At 51.4% G+C, this 20368-nt stretch overlaps 1 protein-coding gene across 1 annotated transcript in view; it reads left to right on the top strand.

Moving 5' to 3' along the window:
- KIF26B (kinesin family member 26B) overlaps positions 1 to 5523 on the top strand; it is a gene marked incomplete at both ends in the record, with an annotated part of 417901 nt that extends 412378 nt beyond the window's left edge. Inside the window, one exon of the mRNA XM_080824350.1 lies at positions 5375 to 5523. Within this exon, the coding sequence (XP_080680476.1) occupies positions 5375 to 5523 (149 nt within the window). The remainder of the gene's footprint in view (positions 1 to 5374) is intronic.
- Positions 5524 to 20368: the final 14845 nt, after the last annotated feature.

Genomic DNA, 20368 nt, shown 5'->3' with positions numbered 1-20368 from the left:
CGCTGTTTCGATTACCATAGCTTTGTTGTATAGCTTAAAACCTGGGATTGGGATACCTACAACTTTGTTCTTCTTTCTAAAAGATTGCTTTTTTTTTTTCAAAGATTTTATTTATTTATTTGACAGACAGAGATCGCAACTAGGCAGAGAGGCAGGCAGAGAGAGAGGGAGAAGCAGGCTCCCCGCTGAGCAGAGAGCCCGATGTGGGGCTCGATCCCAGGACCCTGGGATCATGATCCGAGCGAAAGGCAGAGGCTTTAACCCACTGAGCCACCCAGGTGCCCCTAAAAGATTGCTTTTTGAGGTCCTTTGTGATTCCATACAAATTTTAGCTCAGTTTGTTCTAGTTATGTGAAATTACTATTGGTATTTTGACAGTGATTGAACTGAATCTGTAGCTTGCTTTAGATAGTATGAACATTTTAACAATATTAATCCTTCTAATCCATGAGCATGGTATATCTTTCCATTTATGTCATCTTCAATTTCTTTCATCAATTATTTTGTAGTTTTCAGAGTATAGATATTCCATCTCCTTGGTTAAGTTTTTTCCTCGGTATTTTATTCTTTTTGGTGCAATCATAAATTGTTTTCTTAATTTCTCTTTCTGCTAGGTCATTGTTCTTATATAGAACTGCTGCTGATTTCTGTGTATTAATCTCCTATCCTGCAACTTTCCTGAGTTCATTTATTACTCTTAACTGTTTCTTGGTAGGGTCTTTAGGGTTTTCTATATAAAGTATTGTGTCATCTGCACACAGTGACAGTTTCACTTCTTCCTTACCAATCTGGATGCCTTTTATTTATTTCTTTTTATTGTCTAAAATTTGTGGCTAAGACTTCCAGTACTATGTTGGATAAAAATGAGTGGACATCCTTATCTTATTCCTGATCTGAGAAGAAAAGCTCTCAGTTTTTCACCACTGAGGATGATGTTAGCTGTGGGTTTGTCCTAGGTGGCCTTTATTATGTTGAGGTATGTTTCCTCTAAAACCACCACTTTTTATGTTGAGGTATGTTTCCTCTAAAACCAGAGTTTTTATCATGAACAGATGTTGTACTTTGTTAAATGCCTTTTCTGCCACTATTGAAATAATGCCTCAGTTTTTATCCTTCGATTCGTTGATGTGGTGTATCACGTTGATTGACTTGTGGATCTTGAACCATTTTTGCACCCATGGAATAAATTCCACTTCGTCATGGTGAATGATTCTCTTAATGTATTGTTTCATGTGGTTTGCTAATATTTTGTTGAAGACTTTAGTATCTGTGTTGATCAGGAATACTGGCCTGTAGTTTTCTTTTTTATATAGTGTCTTTATCTGTCTATGGTATCAAGGTAACGCTGGCCTCAATTTGGAAGCTTCCTTCTTCTTCTGCTTTTTTGAAGCGGGTTGAGGAGAGTAGGTATTAACTCTTCTTTAAATGTTTGGTAGAACTCACCTGTGAATCCATCTGGCCCTGGACTTTTGTTTGTTGGGAGTTTTTGATTACTGATTCAATTTTATTATGAGTAATTAGTTCAGATTCTCTGCATCCTCCTGATTCAGTTTTGGAAAATGGTGTATTTCTAGGAATTTATCCATTTCTTCTAGGTGGTCCAATTTGTTGGCATATTTTCCATTATAGTCTCTTACAATCCTCTGTATTTCTGTGATATTGGTTGGTACTTCTCTTCTTTCATTTCTAATTTTATTTGAGTCCTCTTTTTCTTGATGAGTCTGGCTGAAAGTTTATCAATTTTGTTTTACTTTTCAAAGAACCAGCTCTTGGTTTCATCTGTCTTTTCTATTTTTTTAAATCTCTATTTCATTTATTTCTACCCTGATCTTTATTATTTCCTTTCCTCTACTAGTTTGGGCTTTTCTTCTTTTCTAGTACATTTGTGTATAAGATTAGATTGTTCCAGATTGTTCTTGTTTCTTGAGGTAGGCCTGTATTACTATAAACTTCCCACTTAGAACTACTTTTGCTCTGTCCCAGTTTGGGGCCATTGTGTTTTCATTTTCATTTTTCTCCATGTATTCTTTTTTCATTTCCACCTTGATTTCTTCATTGACACACTGGTTGCTTAGTAGCATGGTGTTTAGGGTTTTTTCATGATTGTGGTTTTCAGGGCTTTTTTTTTTTTTCCTTGTAATTGATTTTACTTTCATAACACTGTGGTTGGAAAAGGTATTTGATATGATTTCACCCTTCTTAAAATTTACTGAGACTTGTTTTTGTGTCTGGACATGTGATCTGTCTTGGAGAATGTCCCGTATGCCCCCGAAAATAATGTGTATTCTGCCATTTTGGGTTGGATTGTTCCGTGTGTATCTGTTAAGTCCACGTGGTCTAATATGTTCTTCAAAGCCATTGTTCCCTTATCAATTTTCTGGTGGGATGATCTATCTACTGATGTGAGGTATTAAAGTCTCCTACTATTACTCTGTGACTATTTCTCCCTTTATGTCCGTTAATATTTGCTTTATGTATTTAAATGCTCTAGTGTTTGGTGCATAGGTATTTACAATTGTTATACCTTCTTGGATCGATTTCTTTATCATTATGTAATGCCCTTATTTGTCTCTTGTTACAGTTCTTGTTTCAAAGTTTCTTTTGTCTGATAGAAGTATTGTCACCCTGGCTTTTTTTTTTTTTTCCTTCTTCTTCTTCTATTTGCATGGTATATCTTTTATCATCCCTTCACTTTCAGTCTCTGTATGTCTTTAGGTCTGAAGTGAGTTTCTTATAGGCAGCATATCAATGGGTCTTGGTTTTTTACCCATTTTATCACCCTGTGTATTTCAATTGGATCATTTAGACCATTTACATTAAAAGTAATTATCAATAGGTACATACTTACTGTAATTTTGTTAATTGTTCCCTGGTTGTTTTTGTAATTCTTCTACCTTCCTTTCTTCTTCTCTCACTTTTTTTCCTTGTGATTGATTACTTCCTTTAGTCTTATGCTTGGTTTGGTTTCCTTTTCATTTTTGTGTATCTATTACAGGTTTTTGGTTTGTGGTTCATATGGCATCCTAAATACGTAGCAGTCTATATAAAATTGAAGGTCACTTAAGTTTGAACACACTCTAAAAGAACTTTTCTACTCTCTCCACATTTTATATATATGTTGTCTGATTTTACATCTTTTTGTGAGTCCCTTTAACTGATTGTTAGATATAATTGCTTTTATTAAACTTTTTTCTTTTAACCTTCATATGAGCTTTCTTAAGTGATTGATCTATACCTTCACTGTATGTTCACTTTACTCAAGAATTTTTTCCTTTCATAATTTTCTAATAATTAAATCCTTTTCTACTTAAGTCTCCTTAGACATTTCCTGTGAGGCTCATTTAGTAGCAATGAACTCTTTTAACTTTTGTTTGAGCAGTTCTTTATTTCTTTTCAGTTCTGAATGATAATCTTGCCAAGCAGAGTATTTTTTTTTTAAGATTTTATTTATTTGACAGAGAGATCACAAGTAGGCAGAGAGGCAGACAGTGGGGGCGGGGTGGGGGGGAGGCAGGCTCCCCGCCGAGCAGAGAGCCCGATGCGGGGCTCGATCCTAGGACCCTGGGATCACAACCAGAGCCAAAGGCAGAGGCTTTAACCCACTGAACCACCCAGGCACCCCCAAGTAGAGTATTCTTGATAGTAGGGGTTTTGTTTTTGTTTTTGTTTTTGTTTTCCATTTCAGCACTTTGAACATATCCTGCCACTCCTTTCTGGTCTGCCAAGTTTTTGCCGAAAGGTCAGCTGATGGTCTTGTGAGGTTTCTCTTTCAGAGAGAAGAGTTGCTTCTCTCTTGCTTTGCTTTAAAAATTATATTTCATCTTTGACATTTCAATTATTATATGTCTTGATGTGGACCGTCTTGGTTCACCTCATTTGAAACTCTGCACTTTCTTCCCCGAGCTATGGATGTTTTCAGTTATTATTTCTTCTTGTAAGTCTTCCGCCTATTTCTTTCTCTTTTCCTTCTGGGACCCCTATAATGTGAATATTAGTACATCTGATGTTGTCCCAGAGCCCCAGGGCATCCGGAGCAGGTGTGGGCTGGGGGCCCAGGGTCCACTGAGACGGCAGGCTGGCCCGGCACCTGGACCCTGCTCTGCTTCTGCGCTGTCGAGCTGGGACTGAATGTAAACCCTCGCGCTCCCCAGCGCCTCTTACCCGGAGAGTCCCAGCAGAGCCCCTCGCTGGGTGGCACGGGGCTGGTTCCTTTCTCTTCTTGTCAGAGATGTTTAACCCATGGCTTCCTTCCTATGCCCCAGGGCTGACGCATCTGCCGCTGGCCCCTTGACTCTATCCTCCCCCAGGAGCCCCTGGTGTCCGGCAGAGGCGTGTGGGTGGTGGGGGCTCCCTTCAGTGCTGTGCCTCCACGTCTCTTGTGGTTCTCTGTGTGCTCCCTCCAGCCTGTGCTGTACAGAAGGCCTTCGGCCTCCCTGCGTCTTGAGGATTTGCTTGGCCTGTGTGTGTGGGAGGAGGGGAGTCCAGGGTCCTCCTCAGTCAGTGTCTTGGATCTTGCCTGTTTTTTTTTTAAACACTACCTGGAGGCTTAGAGCCCTCGGTCTCATTCCCAGCTGTCATCCTCATTGTCTGTGACCCAGAGCAAGTCGCCTCGCTCCTCGGGATCTCGGCCAGAGCACCTGTAGAGGCGGCCTGCGTTACAGACCCCGTGGCGTCGTGTTCTGGTTCCCCAGCCACAGTCACATATCCCCTCTCGTGTCTGCTTTACTCCTCACGGCAACTCGAGGCTTGTAATGCAGGCAGAGTAGCCGTTGTGCTTCTCCCTTGGAAGGAACCTGTGCCGGCGACGGGGAGGCATGGCTGAGCTGGGGGTCCTAGGCCGGCGTCCTCTTCTGGGGCCATCTCCCCTCCCTGCTGGACCCCCTGCCACCATCCTGTCACCACCGGACAGAGCAGGGGCCTGGGGAAGGGAGGGGATGGCCCCCATCACTGCTCCTTGGGCTCTGAAGGAAACAGACCGTTCTCCGTGCGGGCCTGACCATGAGGGATGGCCTCTGGGTCCCGAATCTCCGCTTGTCTTCTGAGCACAAGCAGGCTTAGTTATTATGGACTTGGCCTCATCGTTTCCTGAAGCACCAGGGCGTGTGTGGAGGCAGGAAGTGCCCAGAGACAGGGTCAGGTTTCTCAGCCTGCTAGGGAACAAACGGAAGTAGACAAAGGGATAAATGTCGCACAGGTGAGGGCCACCCCCACAAAAGGAGGGGAGTCTCCGCATGGCCAGCGGAGGGAGGCGGCAGTCCAGTGCTGCCCCAGGACTGGGCGGTGGGGCCAGGAGTGGGCGGGGCCACGACGGGGGCGGGGCCCCCTCCCAAGCCACGCCCCCACGCGGCTCCATCAGGCCTCTCCTTCTTTGCAGTTGACCTGGAGCAGGTTCTGGAGCTTGATTCCCTGGAGTACCTGGAGGCGCTGGAGTGCGTGACCGAGCGCCTGGAGAGCCGGGTCAACTTCTGCAAGGCCCACCTCATGATGATCACCTGCTTCGACATCACCTCCCGGCGCCGATGAGGACCCGGCCCGGCCTGCCAGCCCCTCCCCTCACTGCCCGGGGACCCCCCCCGCCCCCCCCCCCGCCCCCCCCCCCCCCAGCCAGCCCCTCGGCAGGCCCTCGGTGCCCGCGGCTCGGAGACAGCGGAAGGAGGACGAAGGTTGGTGCAAGTCTGGAGCGAGCGCTGAGCGGAAGGCAGTTTTCTTTTGTTTTCTGTAGGAAAGGTGCAAACACCACACGTGTGGGAGGAGGAAATGTTGGGAAGCCCAAGGGACGTGGAAGCCCCATGAGACTGAAAAAGCACTTTGAGGAACTTTCGAGAACTTGTTGATAACGTAAGAACTGCTGGCAAGGGACCCCTCTCTTCTCCGGCTTGGCGAGAAGGGGCGAGGGCGCGTGCAGGACTGCTGTCGGAAGCGGACACACAACAACAGATGACCCAGAGCGACTGATTAAGTGCCTTGCAAATCTTTATTATCCACACAGTTTATGTTGAGACTTTCTTGTGTACAGATGGTGCTAGTCCAGAGGAAAACACCACCGCCGCCGCCACCACCACGAAAATCAAAATCAAACGCATTTTTGAAATGTATTTACAGCTCGTTTTCTCTTGGTGTTTTATCCTATTTCTGACTTGCTGTTTCTAAATAAGTAGTGTTTGTAGCTCTATCCCCTAATCAGTATTGCCTCTGAATAAATGTTCACTGTCCTTCACGGTTCTTATGGTGAGGCCATTCGAACAGAACAGAGAGACTCGATGGGCACAAGCCAGTGTGTTTCCAAAGACGGCGGGGACAGTGGGTGACACTCCGTGCCACCTCTCGCCAGGGATGCGGGCGGTGGGCAGCCTCGCGGGGCAGGTGCGTCAGTTCGAGAGAACAGGAGAGAAGACGGGGGCCGCACCTTCCCAGGGGAAGGAGCCTTTATGACCGGGCCTTCCGTGTGCTTTGAGAAGGATATTTGTTCCAGATACAGCCTCTCCTTCCCAGTCCTGGCGTGCATACTGGTTCCTTTACCCCCAGACCCAGGTTTTCTTGGCCCTCCAAACCTTTTTCATAGTCATTTTTATTCCAAAGACTGGATTGAAAGCTTGAACCAACTCAATAGAGCCATATTTTTTGTTCTGTGGTTCTGCGACGCTATCAAAAGCAAGGGCTCTTGCCCAGCGTGGAGACCGTCTCGGGCTGGTCTGCGCTCAGAGACTGGCAGCAGTCTTGGTTTAGAACAAGGAAGGGTGCTGGGAACCCCATAATGTCTCTGGGGTCCAGAGTGCTGCTCAAATGCAGAATGTCCCCAACCTCCCATGTCCCAAGGCCTCCATCCCAAAAAGAAACAAGGCTGGTCCCCTCCAGCTTGGCCACGGAAGGCAGGTTTCCTGCCGGGAACCACACCCCCTGGAGAGCCAGAGCCCAGAGTTTCGTGCACGGAGCTGTCCCAGGAACATGGGGCTTCGTTCTCAGATGGGGGCGGGGTTCATCCCTGCCTCGACTCCCTTAGGGATTCTCATACCCATTTTAGTGATGAAACCCCCAGGCACCAAGGGGTCAAGGGATTATCCAGTAACAGCCGTGGAGCTGCAGGGGCCACCTGCCACCTCCTGGGGCCGGGAGGGGAGGGTGCTCAGGCTCTTCCAGAGTATACTTCGGCTCGGCCCTCCAGTGTACCATGAGATCACCATGAGCCAATTTCTCGGTGCGACAGTCCCTGCAACCCAGTGCCTCGGACCCAGCCGCACCCCAAGGAATCAGACCTGAGTGCGCGTGTGGAGACACACAGCCCAGCAGAGCTGGCCAGGCAGCCGGTGGAGCTCAGCCGGGTTCAGTGCACGGGAGCGGGGGTCTCATGAGCCTACGGCATGTGGTCCTTGACTGGTCAGAACCGACACCAATGGCCCGATGGCTCGTGCACCTGGAAACCAGCCCCATGGGTGACCGGTCCAGCTCTGCCTCGTGTCCACCTGCTCCTGGGCAGAAACACACATGGAGAAGATGCTCACCTTGGACAGCTAAACGGGCTCCAACGTGGTGAAAGGGGCTCCAGAACGGCCCGTGCTCCCCTTAGCTTGACAAGTCGTCTGTCACCATGGGAAGTGGGGCCGCCCCCAGCTCGTCAGCCTTCACCCCAGCCTGTGGGGCAAGCACAAGGCTCTGGGCACGTCTCTGCCCTCCCCACACCTGTACGAACAGGCTTATTGAACACTATGGAAGCTTCTGGACCCCAAGGAATGCCCATCTTTTGAGTCAGGGTTTGCATCCGTTTTGGTCGCTGCCCTGAAATATACCACTTGATGAAAAGCCTTTAATTTGGGAATTGTCAGAAATGAGTATTCTAGTCTGTGCTGGAAACACTCACTTGAGGAGGAACTCACGTACTTAGCTTTTCCCCGGCACATCTCCCCTGGCCCTGAGGTCACCATGCAGCACTGCCTTCCTTCAACAGACCAGCCATGGGGTCCCCAGTGCCTTTTCTGGAGCGAGACCAAATCGAAACATCTACAAAAATTTAAAATCTCAATTCCTGGAAGCTTTCCTACTCAGGCCTGTGTTTCTCCACTAGCTGCACCTTTGTGAGCCGCCAAAGGGTTGAATGAAACCTAGAGCTTTCTTAACAAGTCAGACCGGCTTCTCCAAGACGCTGTGCCGTGAGTGTCGCTCAGGAAGTTATCAGCCAACTCCATGCGGAGGTTGTCCATTCTGGCTTTTTCTCTCCTTTCTCTTTCCTTGAAACCTCAGTGAGCTGGAAACATCTTCATGTACCAAGTGTGGCTTACCCATAGGAAGACGTCATGAACTGTGGGCTGCCTCGCTTCCTGGCTCTTCCCAGGGGTGGACGAAGCAGGCGATGCTCTTTGGGCACAAACGGAAGCAGGTCTGGCCGACTCTCCCGAGGCAGTCCCAATCACTGCGGAGCGCCTCGCTCAATGACCTGATTTGAGGTGGCACCACCGTTTGGTTCTGGTGACAGATGACTAAGGAGAAGGTCAGAGAACCCATTTCCATGTCATTATCCACAAAGAGAAGGACTGGAAACTTCCTGTGTGAAATTAGCATCTAGATCTATAAGCTCCTTGTCTGAAGTCGGCCCAGATAGTTCGCGGGAGCTGAGGCAGGAGCCGCACAATACAACTCAGACCCACCACTCAGACCCACAAGAGGGAAATGGAGATATTGCTTCCCAGGGAGTGAATCCAGGTCACTCTTCATGAGGCCGGCTCGTGCTGTGACCGGGTGACGGTGGGCTTGTCCCGGGCTTGCGGCCCCCACCCGAGAGCTGCAGCCTGGGACCCTGTGGTCCTTGAAGTCCCCCGTCCACCACAGGGAAGCTGTTGCTGGCCTCCATCTGTCCCAGCTTTGAAATCATAACACCCCACGAGTGCTTTAATCTCCAGTCACTATTCCGAACATGGGGAGCTCGTGACAGACGCAGAGGGCGGTCTGTGTGGACGCCGGCGGTAGTCCTCCAAGGGACCCTGAGCTGGGCCGGGGGCAGAAGCTGCGACAAGAAGCCATGCAGCCCATCGCGGGGAACTCAGCAGGCAAGAAGCTGGCCAGTGGGCCTAACTTAGCCTTAAGCTTGAAGTCCGCATCCCTGGAAGGTGGCAGTGACCTCACTGGGGCCACAAACGCCATCCAGGCAGGTGCTTCCAGAAATCGGACACACACACAACTTATGCTCGTTCCTAGACTTCGGTGCGTGCTGAGCAAGAAGCCCTTCTGTGGGCTCCAGATTCTAAAGCTGATGGCGCATCTGGGCTGATCTGTGACCCTTCCCAAAGGTGTCCCGCTGGGAAAGCAGGTGACGGACCTGTGCTTCGTGGGAGAGACGGCCAGGCTTGAGAGAGCCTGCAGACACCATGACCTGTGGCCTCGGCCACGGCTCATGTGTAGTGGAGGTTTCCAAAAATTCCATAAAGGATTTTGGACTGTGAAAGAAACGACTAAAGATGAGACCATTTCATGACTGAAACCAGAAGAAATCACGAGTTGACTCAGCGTTCCTTCCTTCCAGAATGTCAGCCCACTCTGAGCACATGCTGAAGGATTCCCTCGCTTTTAAAGGCAATCTCCTTTAAACCTCAAAACCTGTCAGTAAGAAACAGGTGGAAACTAGTCACAAACTAGTCCCAACTAGTCACAAAACTTGTCACAACTAGTCGATGCTGAAAACATCCGGTCCCACTGTCCCCGGGGCCTCGGCCTCCTGCGACAGAGGGACGCTGCTCATCACTGCCAACGGAAGATCCGGCCAGCAGAGCCCACTTGACTCTGTGCCCCACGAAGCCAGGCCATTTGCCCAGCTCCACTGACACTGCCAATAAGTGGCCCAAAGTTGTTTGGGGGGTGGGGTGTCACGGAACAGGCTGTGAAAATACCACGTTCCTTTGGATTAGAATCTTTCTCCTCCTCCAGCAAATACCTGTCAACATTTGTGGGTAAGAACTCAATCTCTGCCACTCAGCCATTTCCCTGAGACACACACGCATACACACACACACATTTTATAATTACACACTGTTTCTTTCCAGATAAAAACCTAAACCCAAGCCAGGGGAAGCTCTTGTAACTCAAGCCCACCTTCTCAAAGAGGTTTTCTGTCCATTCTTAGAAGCTGGTTTACCCATCCCTAAACGAATGCGCCCTGCTTCTAGGAGGGCCTCTGCAGAACCAGACACTGATGTCCTAACACCGGGCACGGAGCAGGCGCTCGAGGCGGTAGACGGCCTTCACCGTGCCCGGCAAACCCGCTCTGAACGCCCCGTGTCCGGGCGCATCGGGGTGGGCGCCGAGCTCCCGGCTCGCACACCCGCTCCGTTCCCTGTCCCGCTAACCAACGGCCCACAGTCCCGCTCATTGCAGGAAGAAGTGTAATTGATTTGTAAGGTCAGGATACCGTTGTGTAGCCTCACCCGTGTTTCGTGATTTTTTCGTGCATCACGGCTGGCAGTGCGGTCCGAGGCCAGTGCACAGACGTGAGCGCGGGGTGCGTCCATGGCTGTTCTCGCCTCTCCCTCTCGTGAGCTCCGCTAATGGAGTCAGAGGTCTGGGAGTGAAAGACAAATCAGTCAGGAGACCAGGGATGAGGGTCCAGTCCTCAAAGAATCAGGCTGCGTTCAACATCTAAGCGTTTCCATAGCGAGTAGCTGATGGGGGAAGGTCCCTGCATTTTGAATTTGATGACCACGGGCTTGGAAACCAGCCTCCACAGGCCTGGATGGGACTTCTGGGAAACTTCTGCAAAAGGCACGGACCGTATTAGGTCCCCACGGTCCCCTGAGAGCCCCAAGCACCCCTCAGGTGCTACGGAAAGGGGGTCTGGAGAAGCACCCGGAGCTCCTGCCCTTGGATTTGTGTTGTACCTGTCTGTTCTGGAGAAACCAAAGCATTTTAGTGAGGTTTACAACCTGCAATCCCTACAGCATCTGGTCCCCAACCCGCCCCGGGACCCTGAGAGGCGAGGAGGGGCTGGGGTCCTGCGTCTCACTCGAGAGGCAGCTCTCCCTAGAGAAAAAGCCTGGAGCCAGGAGTCAGGAGGCTGGGGCCCGACCTAGTTCCCTCCCTCGCTATGCAACCCTGGGCTTCCCAGTGGGGAGATCAGAGCTCAGAGGAGCTGCCCTTCTGGGGTCATGTAGAGAGAAAATGGTATCCGTGATGGGACGTGCTTTGAAGAAATCACAGCTCTGTGTAGGGGTTGGGGATCATCATGGCTCGATGAAGAAACTTAAGTCAATAGCGGGTGATTGAGACCCAAGTCCAGAGTCGCTTCCACGGGGTGGACCGTGACCCCGAATCTGGAATCATGGGCTCTTCCCATGAACACGTGGCCACACGTCACGCCTACGTACTGGCGTGTGCGCGTGTGTGCACGGGGCGTCAAAGGATGTGTGTGCACAGAAGGTGTGTAGCACGGGGAGAGCACGGGACAGAAAGCTGGAGTGTCAGAGGTCCTACGGCCTTGGGTACGCCACGGAACTTCGGCGAGACTCCCATGTTCCAATCTATAAAATGAGGACCTTGTACTCAGCGAGCATCGTGGTTCCTGCAGCTCTAGAAATGTATGTATGTGTATATAAATATGCTTATCTGTAGAAATGGGCCAGCCTGGAAGTTGGAGACAAGGCCTGCTGAGTCATTCATTTGTGTCACGGACAGCCTGTTCACAGACCAGTTCCCAGAATCTCGTTTTAAGTTTCAATGGTCGTAGCTAAGGTCATGGTTTTAAATTCACTGCTTAACTGGATCAAAGATTGATGCCGTTTTAAAAATCCAGCTCTTAGCTTACAAGGGTTGGCTGTTACAACCTCTTAATAAAGTTCATGTGTTAAAGGCTGAAATCTTAGCCGTTCTGTACTTGGGCAGGTCCCAACAAGCCTCTTGGCCGGCGGGGTGGATATTGCGTCTGGGCCCTCACATCGCTATGTACAAGTTGGCTGTTGGCTTGGTCATGAGCAGGCCACCTGGAGAACATTCTGGAAAAGAAAGTTCTAGTTCTCCAAAACTGATGACCTGAATCCATTAAGCTGTGTGCCACTTCCCGGGGGGAGGCATTGTTTGCCGGCTACCATCTCGCACTTCTTGTGGTATATGAGGTGTAAAATGTTGTCAAAAAAGAATCTGGTGTTTAAAAAGAAACTATGGTGGCATTAAATGTTCACTTCTATTCTATTCCGAGTCCTGGATGCCTCTCTGTCCAATGTATTCTTCTGTTTAGAGGGGGACCCGGTTCAGGGCAGGGGAGGTGGGTTCTTCTCCCTCGAATAACACCCTGGCTGGGGGCTTCCTCCGGGCCCTGAGGGACCTCCCGGGCCGAGGCCTGTGTCCAGCGAGTGTGGACGCACGGCCAGGGCTGGGTGACTGTGGGGGCCGAGTCCCGGAGCCCCAGCACCAAGCGGCATCCCTGGGAGTCAGCCACTGGGCTCCCAGGACCCCTCCCCACCAAGGACAAGCTCTTCCTCACCCGATCACACAGACACTCTCCCCTGAGCGGCCGTTCCGGCCGATTCCAAGAAGCCGTACCACATCTGTGCAAACATCTGAGCGTCCCTCCGCACTCCCGCACACTGTCTGCTCCTGGCATGGCCCCGCTCCAGCTCTGCATCCCCTACGCCGCAGAGCTGGCTTGGACACCTGTACCTCCCAGGCCCCCTGCTCCTCTTCTCCCCAAATCACACACCAGACCTACCTGGGCTCCCATGGCTGTAAACCATGAGGGTTTTCTAGAAACGAAGGCTTCACTACTAGAGTGAGCCGAGGCCTTGCCTGACTCTGAGCACCCCCCACCTCTCCCACTGCCCCCAAGAGAAGAGAGGCCAGAAAGGCAGCATCTAGAAGAGATTCCAATCCCCTCTGCCCCTTAACCTTGGGAAAACGTCATCCAAACCTAGGATCTTATCTGTCTCTCAAACCATTCAATTCTCATATTGTTACTTTTATTGTTTTTCCCTTTCGCTGCTGCGTTTTTATCTCAGGGAGAACATTAACCTCCTGTCCACCAGGGCACCCTGGACCGATATGAGAACAAAGCAAGGTGACACCGTGTATGAGCAAGGCACACTGGGACGTCCTGGCACCTGCATGGAGAAAGTGTGTCCACGTCTGACGCTTTCACTTGCTCTTCCAGGTGAAGGCTTAGTTTCCAGAATATTCTTATGAACACACAGAGCACTTAGAGTGCAAACACTTTGGCCTGTCAGCGGCTGGTGTGCTCCCAGCACCTGTGGGGGCCTCTTGTTTTTTAACTGCAGCCTCTAGAACAGAGTCTGGGATAGAGGGCTACTCATTAACTGGATGGACGGATGGGTGGATGCGTGGATGGATGGACAGATGGACAGACGGACGGGATGACCTTTGGGAAAAGAGGAGGGACCAGAAAACACTTGGGCAGGAGTCTGTTGAAATTTCAAACAGACTTAACAGAAGTTTCTGAGGTCTGCGTTTGCAAATGCGCAGTTGGGATTAAGTCCCCAGGTCCATACCGGGTCAAGCCCAGGCCCTGGGTTCAATATATCCATAACCTTCACCTCCCAGCTACTGCCCAGCCTTGGCTTCCAGCCTCCTGAAGCCTTTCTCTCCAAGAGACGAAAAAGAGTCGTGCTCAAGCGCTGGGATCCCTACTGGTCACTGAGAAAGGCATCCCTGAAAAGACCTTTCCTGAGCGTTTGCTTTGGCGCAGCGGGCTGCCGATGCGTGAGACAGACTCGGTCACGTTGGCAAGACTGGCTGGCAAACCCATTACGAACAGGCGAACATACTCTCCCCTCAGTGAAGGAGGAAGGCTTCTCCCACCAGCCCCCAACACATGCCCTCTTTCCTCGATCTGGGGCCCTTAGCCAGGCCTCACTTCCAGAAGAATCTTCTTAGGCCCCAGGGTTGGGCAGGCAAGAAGAGGGGGAGAGTGGGAGGGGGACAAACACAGGTCACCCTGTCCGTCACTTCGTTTCTGCTCCAGAAATTCACTCCCTGGGGAGCCCCCAGGCAGGCCCAGCCCTACGGCCCCCCTCTGCTGGGCACGAGGAGAGGCCCCAGGCCAGACCATCCCCAGTGCCTCCCCCAGAGCCCCTCAGCCAAGGCCTTCCTGCCTTACTGGGGAAGCCTCCCCCCGCACTTGCCACGAGCCCAGGAAGGAGCTGGGAAGCCGAGGGACTTGGAGGACAAGGCACGAGCTGTCCCCCAGGGCCACCTGGTGTCCCCAGCAGGGGAGGTGACCCAGAGGCCACCGGAAGAAACGGTTTCGGTGCTCAGCGTCCCCGCATGCTGGGTAAACAGTGTGTTTTTCATGTCAGAATCATTAAGTTGCCCTCATCAGCCCATCCTCCGCCCCCCCCCACCCCGGGAAGGCCTCCACCGGGCCAAAGGGATCCACCGACCGCCAGGCCCTGAGAGGGAGGCCTTTCGTTCTCTCCCTGGACTTCTGAAAATGGAAGTTGGAAATGGACTTCTGGAAATGGAAACTAAAAATGGCCTTCGATCTCACTCCAGAGAGAACCACTGCCATTGTTTTATAGACACACAGTGGCATATAATTTTACACACTCTCCGTCATCGGAACAGAAACCTTTTGGAATCTGTTTTCCTCCCCCTGAATGACCCTAGCCTGCCATTCGCTCCCACCAGCTCGTGTGCTCCTACAGCGACCTTATCGGCTGCAGAACATTCCATCAGACGGACCATCGTGGAGGTACAATTCCCTGCCCTTATGCTTGTTTCCGTACTTTTTGCTCTAATAAATGACACTATAAACGTTCTGAACGGAAATCTCCGTTCCACTCTCTGACACGTGCCTTAGGATATTCTCCAGAAGCGACACAGCTGTACCAAGAGGACAAAAACAGCGTAAGGCGTTTTATCCCCGGCCCATGTTTCATTCCCTCCACCCTGAGCAACGTCCGGAACCGGCCTTCTCTGACCGTCTCAGGACCATCATCTCGTCCTCCCTGGACATGCATTTCACGGACCCAGTTTATTCCACAAGCACAAACTGAGGTTCTAAAGGGGGAGCGGGGCCGCTGCTGTCGGGCACCCCAAGTTCTCAGTCTACACTCCTTTGGCGCTATGGAAGGGAGGACACGCGTCCCTGTCCCCAGACGACAGGCGTGTGGAGGGCTGGGTCAGCCTCCTCCTCGGTCTCTGCTGGGCCCAAGAACGTAACTGGCGTCACACAGGTGAACAGGGTAAGAGCACACACACATACTTCGATTACATTTTAGGCGACACAGGAGATTTCCTAAGGGACAACGCGAAGAAGGGGCAACACGGAAATGCTTTCATCCGCAGTTGAACAGAGAGAGGCACTTGGTGGAGACATAACTCATTACACGGGGAGGCGAGAGGAAGAGGAGTTACTCTTACGAGGTCCGTCTCAGCCTCGACCCCCCGCACCCCCCATGATGAGAATACTTCTGTTCTCCTGGTTCTGGAAGGGCATCTGGCCCGTGGGAGGTCTACCTCCTGTTTCCGGGAAGAAAAGGGGAGATCAGAAGGCCTTTGGCTAACCACTCTCAGAAAAGGAGGCTTAGATGCCTCACAAATATGCTCGTTGGCCGAAAGCTTCCCCGAGGATTCTGACATGCACTCCAGTCCCCCGGGCTTGTGGACGGGCAAACACGGGCGCAGAAGGACGTCAAGGCCTGCTAAGCGCTCATCCACCATGAGGGGGCGGGGAGGCAGACGCTCGTCTCGCCCACGGCCACCTTGGGCGGCTCTCCTCATTTGGCACTTGTCCCTTTGTTGGCCAGTGTCAGTGGCCCCCATCTGTGAGCAGCAGGTGGGGTGTGTGTCCCCCCCACTCCCTAAGCCTCGTTCCCGGGGGCTAACTGGTGACAGGACATCTCAGGGGGACTCTGCCCCTCGCAGCTGGTTGGGAGTCAAGGAGCCCCTAGCAGACTCATGCCCCATGACCCTGTCCTCAGGAGCTCCGGGGACACCCTAGCAGGAAAGGCTCACCCAGGTCAGACCCGGTGGCAGGAGTGGCCGGTCCTCGTTAAGCAGAGGGGACACGTAACTGAGTGCAGCGCCAGACCCAGAGCCTTGCTCTGCAGGGGAGCCTTGACCGCCCCCTGCAAGGAGGGGGGAGCTGACACTTCTCGGGGCAATCGCGTCTTCACTTCCTCTCATTTACCAGGAAATGGAAGGTCTGAATGTCGTAGAGGGTGATTCCCGGGCATCCTGGTTAGACGGAGGTCACGAGCCTTCTGGGGCCTCCTGAAGGGACTTCTGGAGGGTGAGCCGCGGCCAGAGCCCTTCCCGAGCTAGCGCAGCCCTCCCCGCAGGGGCTCGACGTCACACAGAAGCTGCCTCCGTCACCCGGGAGGGAACGTCTGTGTGCACACGTGCACACGCGCACACGCGCACATGCAAGGCTTGGGGGGAAGCAGCCCTAGCTCATTCTACTCAGCACACGGCCCGTGTCACCCCCTGTCCTTGGTGGCAGGCAGAAAGTCTGCCGAGGCGGTTGTTCCCTCCCATCCCACCTGCAAAGGAGCAGGTGAAAAGTCTTTGGCTGATACTGTTCCTTTGAGCAACAAGCCCCAGGGACGGAGGCCACGCAGGCCGCGCACCCACAGGCCCGGCAGGAAAGGCAGCCCCCACCACCAGGGGAGCCCGGGGCCGGCTGGGACAGGGTCTGCCGGGACGGGGCACACGCTCGCATACCTAGTGCTGAGCCTAAGCTGTATCCCCATCCCCGCCCCCAGGGTGGTGGGGGTGATGTGCCGCCCTCACCTGGTTGCTGAGGGCTGGGGACAGGAGGGTGTGACACTTGGTCACCATGTGGCCCCCACATCTGCACCCCAGGCTTCCACCCCCACGGTTTGCCCTCTGGGCACCTGAGAACCCAAAGCAACTTTCCCAACACCAGGACCCCAGCTGGCCCCGATCCTCAGGCACACGTGTCTGGGCAGCGGGGTGGGGGGGGGGAGGCTTTCTCCCTAACCCCCTTCTCCCAACTCACCAGCACCACGTAACTTTCAGTGGGCAGGTGCAGGGGTGTGCGGACGGCCTGAATACACAGTGTAGACAGTGGGTGCTGATCCGGCTCAGGGAAGGGAGCCAGCACGACCCTCAGGGCTCCCACAGGCTGACGAGGTCACCTGGCCTTCTCCTGTCTCCCGGGGGCGCCGCTGTGCTCCTCCACCCTGACAAATGACGGAGAACCTTCCGGCTCCAGGAAGGAAGCTCCTCCCCACAAGGTCTGTCTTCGGTCACTCAGGCACAGACAAGACAAGGGACCTGCTCCAGCAGGACCATGACAGCCCCTCAACCCCCACCCCAAACATCCCCCCACCAACACACACACACAGAGCTCATTATTCATGGCCGGTCAGCGCCCTCCATGCTCCTGCGAGACCCGGTGGTGTGCGGGGAGTCGACACCCCCGCCCATATGCACGCACACCCTACAGACTCCGGCTCTCTGCAGAACCCGGACTGACACAGGCCACCTCCCGCTGTGACTGCAGGTCTCTTCTTCCGCTAATAAGAGCTCCCTTGAGGACAACTCAATAAGAAAAAAAGAAAAACCCTCATTAGGACCGTCCCCAAGAGCAGCGACTGCATGAACCCTAATTACTGCACCTGAATTATTCTTGCCTGGTTGCAAAGGAAGGAATCTCCAAGGTCCTTATTAAAACCTACGGAACATCTAAAGAATGGTAAATTGAGAATTCCTGGGTCTGTTTTGCATTGACAGGAGCATAAATAGGTCCTCAGGGCCTCTGAACCCCAACCAGGTCAGCCCAGCACGACTTCATCCAACACATCCCTTGGAAGGGAAGAGGCGGTGGTACTGACTCGTGTTTACAGAGCACCTGGTGCTATGCTAAGTGCTTTCATATCATGACCGCCTTTGATCTTTGGCACCAGCCCTACTGAGGTAAGGATTAGCTCACACCTTTGGACAAGGACGAGTCAGAAAGTGACATGGAAGGTGGGAAGGGCCTCTGCAAAAAATCAGGACAGTCTTGGCTGTCGGCTGGCTCATGCATTCACTGTACAAATATTTATTGCTTACCACAAGGTGTTAGGTATGCCCGGAGCTGGGGAAACAGCCATGAACAAGGCGGACACGGTCCAAACCCTTACGGAGCTTCTAGTCTAGCAAACATTTCTTCAATACTTGCCCTGGCAAAGGCCCTGGCAATATCCAAGGGCACGTCCAGCCCAGTGTAATTCTGAAAGGCACCCTCCTGTCGTCTTGCGGGTTATATCAAGCCTACCTCTCCCACTGTAGCGGTCTCCCCCCTCCACTGTGACTGCCCCTTTATCATCTCTCTCCCCGGCCAACCTGAGAACTACCCCCCTGCCCCCCACCCTAAGGAGGAACATTCTCCGCCCAGCCGACAGAGTGCCCGGCCCTCTCAGGGCACAGTTGTCCGGCCCTGACCTACTGTGAGCCAAATACACAGTCAGAAGCTGAGACTACAAAGAGAAAGAAACCCAGGTCCCATCTTCCGGGGGTTTAGAGTCTAGTGGGGAGAAGGTGAAATAAGGAGAAATGATTTTGATGGGATAAGTTTTCAGAGAAGGAAACGCTAGGGAAGGTCAGGAAGGATGAACAGAAAAAAAGGTTAATGACTTACTGTCAAAGTGTTCAGGGGGGAAAAAAAGTTTTTCTGGCCTGTACTTGCAAGTTTTCTGGGATTTTTTTTTTTTTAGTTGTTTTTGTTGGTGGTGGTGGTGGTTTTTGTTTGTTTGTTTTGTTTTGTTTTTTAATATCCTAATAGAAATAACGCTTAGTGTGTTGGTTTGCTTGGGTTGCGTCAACAAAATAACCACAGACAGGGCAGCTGGGATGACGGAAACATATTTTCTCTCCATTCCAGAGGCGCTGAAAGTCTCACCAGGACCCTGGAGGGCTGGTTTCCTTGGAGGCCTCTTTCCTGGGCAGACAGCCAATTTATGGGTCCGAATTTCCTCTTCTTCTGAGGACACCAGTCAGATTGTATCAGAGCCTGTCCTAATCGGCTCATTTAGCTGAGCCCCCTCCGGAAAAGCCCTGTGTCCAAATGCAGTTACGCCCTGAGGTACTAGGGTTTAGGACCTCACCACACTAACTTGCAGGGAGACCGAATTCAGTCTGTAATAGTTAATTTCTTCACTTTCCCCTATCCTTTCTTTTTCAACTTAACTACGCTCTATCTGCTGGGGACTGCCACTGGAAAGTCTCTAGAAGGTCCATCGTGTCTTCAGCACCCAGGGGATGGGTACCTGGTGACCAAAAATGTCGCATTTCTCGCATCTTGCTGTTCGGCATGCCCAGTGTGTCTTCACTGCTAGACCGTACGTCCAGATAAGACACGACAGTGTCTGGTTCCCCAGGACCTAGCAACACACCTCGCATAGGATAGATATGCAGTCTAGTTCCAGTGGGTGAATGCGTTCATTAGTCATATCACAAGGATGCTCAAGTCTTTAAAGAAAACCAGAAGAGCAAAGAACTGGGTAATACTTCATCTTTTACATTAGTTAGAAATGCGTACTCTACACGTAGGACGTAACAAACCCACAGAGCCAAGTCCCAGAGCACAGTTTCACATGCACTTGAGAGGTGTTGAGTCAGCGTTCCCTGAAACCGCAGAAGAATCCAGGAAGAGTCCAATATTTCGTGTGTCCAAAAAAAGCCACCTAAATCCCAGTGTGATGTTGCTTAATATGGCATAAACAATGTTCTTATCTGACACTTATTTTTGCTTCAATGTCAGTATCTGGTTCCTACGGGAGATTTTTTTTTTTTTTTTTTTTGAGAAAGCACCCGTGAGCAGGCACGTGGGGAAGGACAGAGGGAAAGAGAGAGAATCTTAAGCAGACTCCGCATTCAGTGAGGAGCCCAACACAGGACTTGATCTCACGACCCTGAGATCATGACCTAAGCCGAAATCGAGTCAGACACTTAACAACAGAGCCACCTGGGCATCCACGACAGTAGATTCTTAAAAGGGAGGAGAACCATCTTCTTTACTAGCCTCTCGCAAACTTAGCGCATTGCTACAAACAAGTGCTTTCAAATCCTGAAATCGCTCAGAGATTATCCTATTCTAATAAAACATATTTATTATTTTTATAGGTTTTGCTTAATGAAGACCCAAGTAGACTTCCTCACACTCTGTTAGGCTAGAGGCACTGGTTTCTCACTTGGAAGAAGTAAAATGCCCACAGGAGAAATTAAATGATCAGTGTACGATCCTTTTTTTAAAAAAAAGGAAAGGAAGAAAGAAAAAGTAATTCCAATTCATTCATAGTGGGTCACGCTGCTTAACTTAGCTACGGGGAAGTTCCAATTCATGTGAACATAATGCTGTCTTCATTATTCCACAATCCAGGGATGTCTACAGCAATTTGGCTGCTCCCTCACTGAAAGGAGATCAGCGTATGTG

Source organism: Martes martes (genome assembly GCF_963455335.1).
Source record: "Martes martes genome assembly, chromosome: 15".
NCBI classification, from domain to species: domain Eukaryota; kingdom Metazoa; phylum Chordata; class Mammalia; order Carnivora; family Mustelidae; genus Martes; species Martes martes.
Note: the sequence above shows the minus strand (reverse complement) of the source record. Positions and strands in the feature narration are given on the sequence as shown.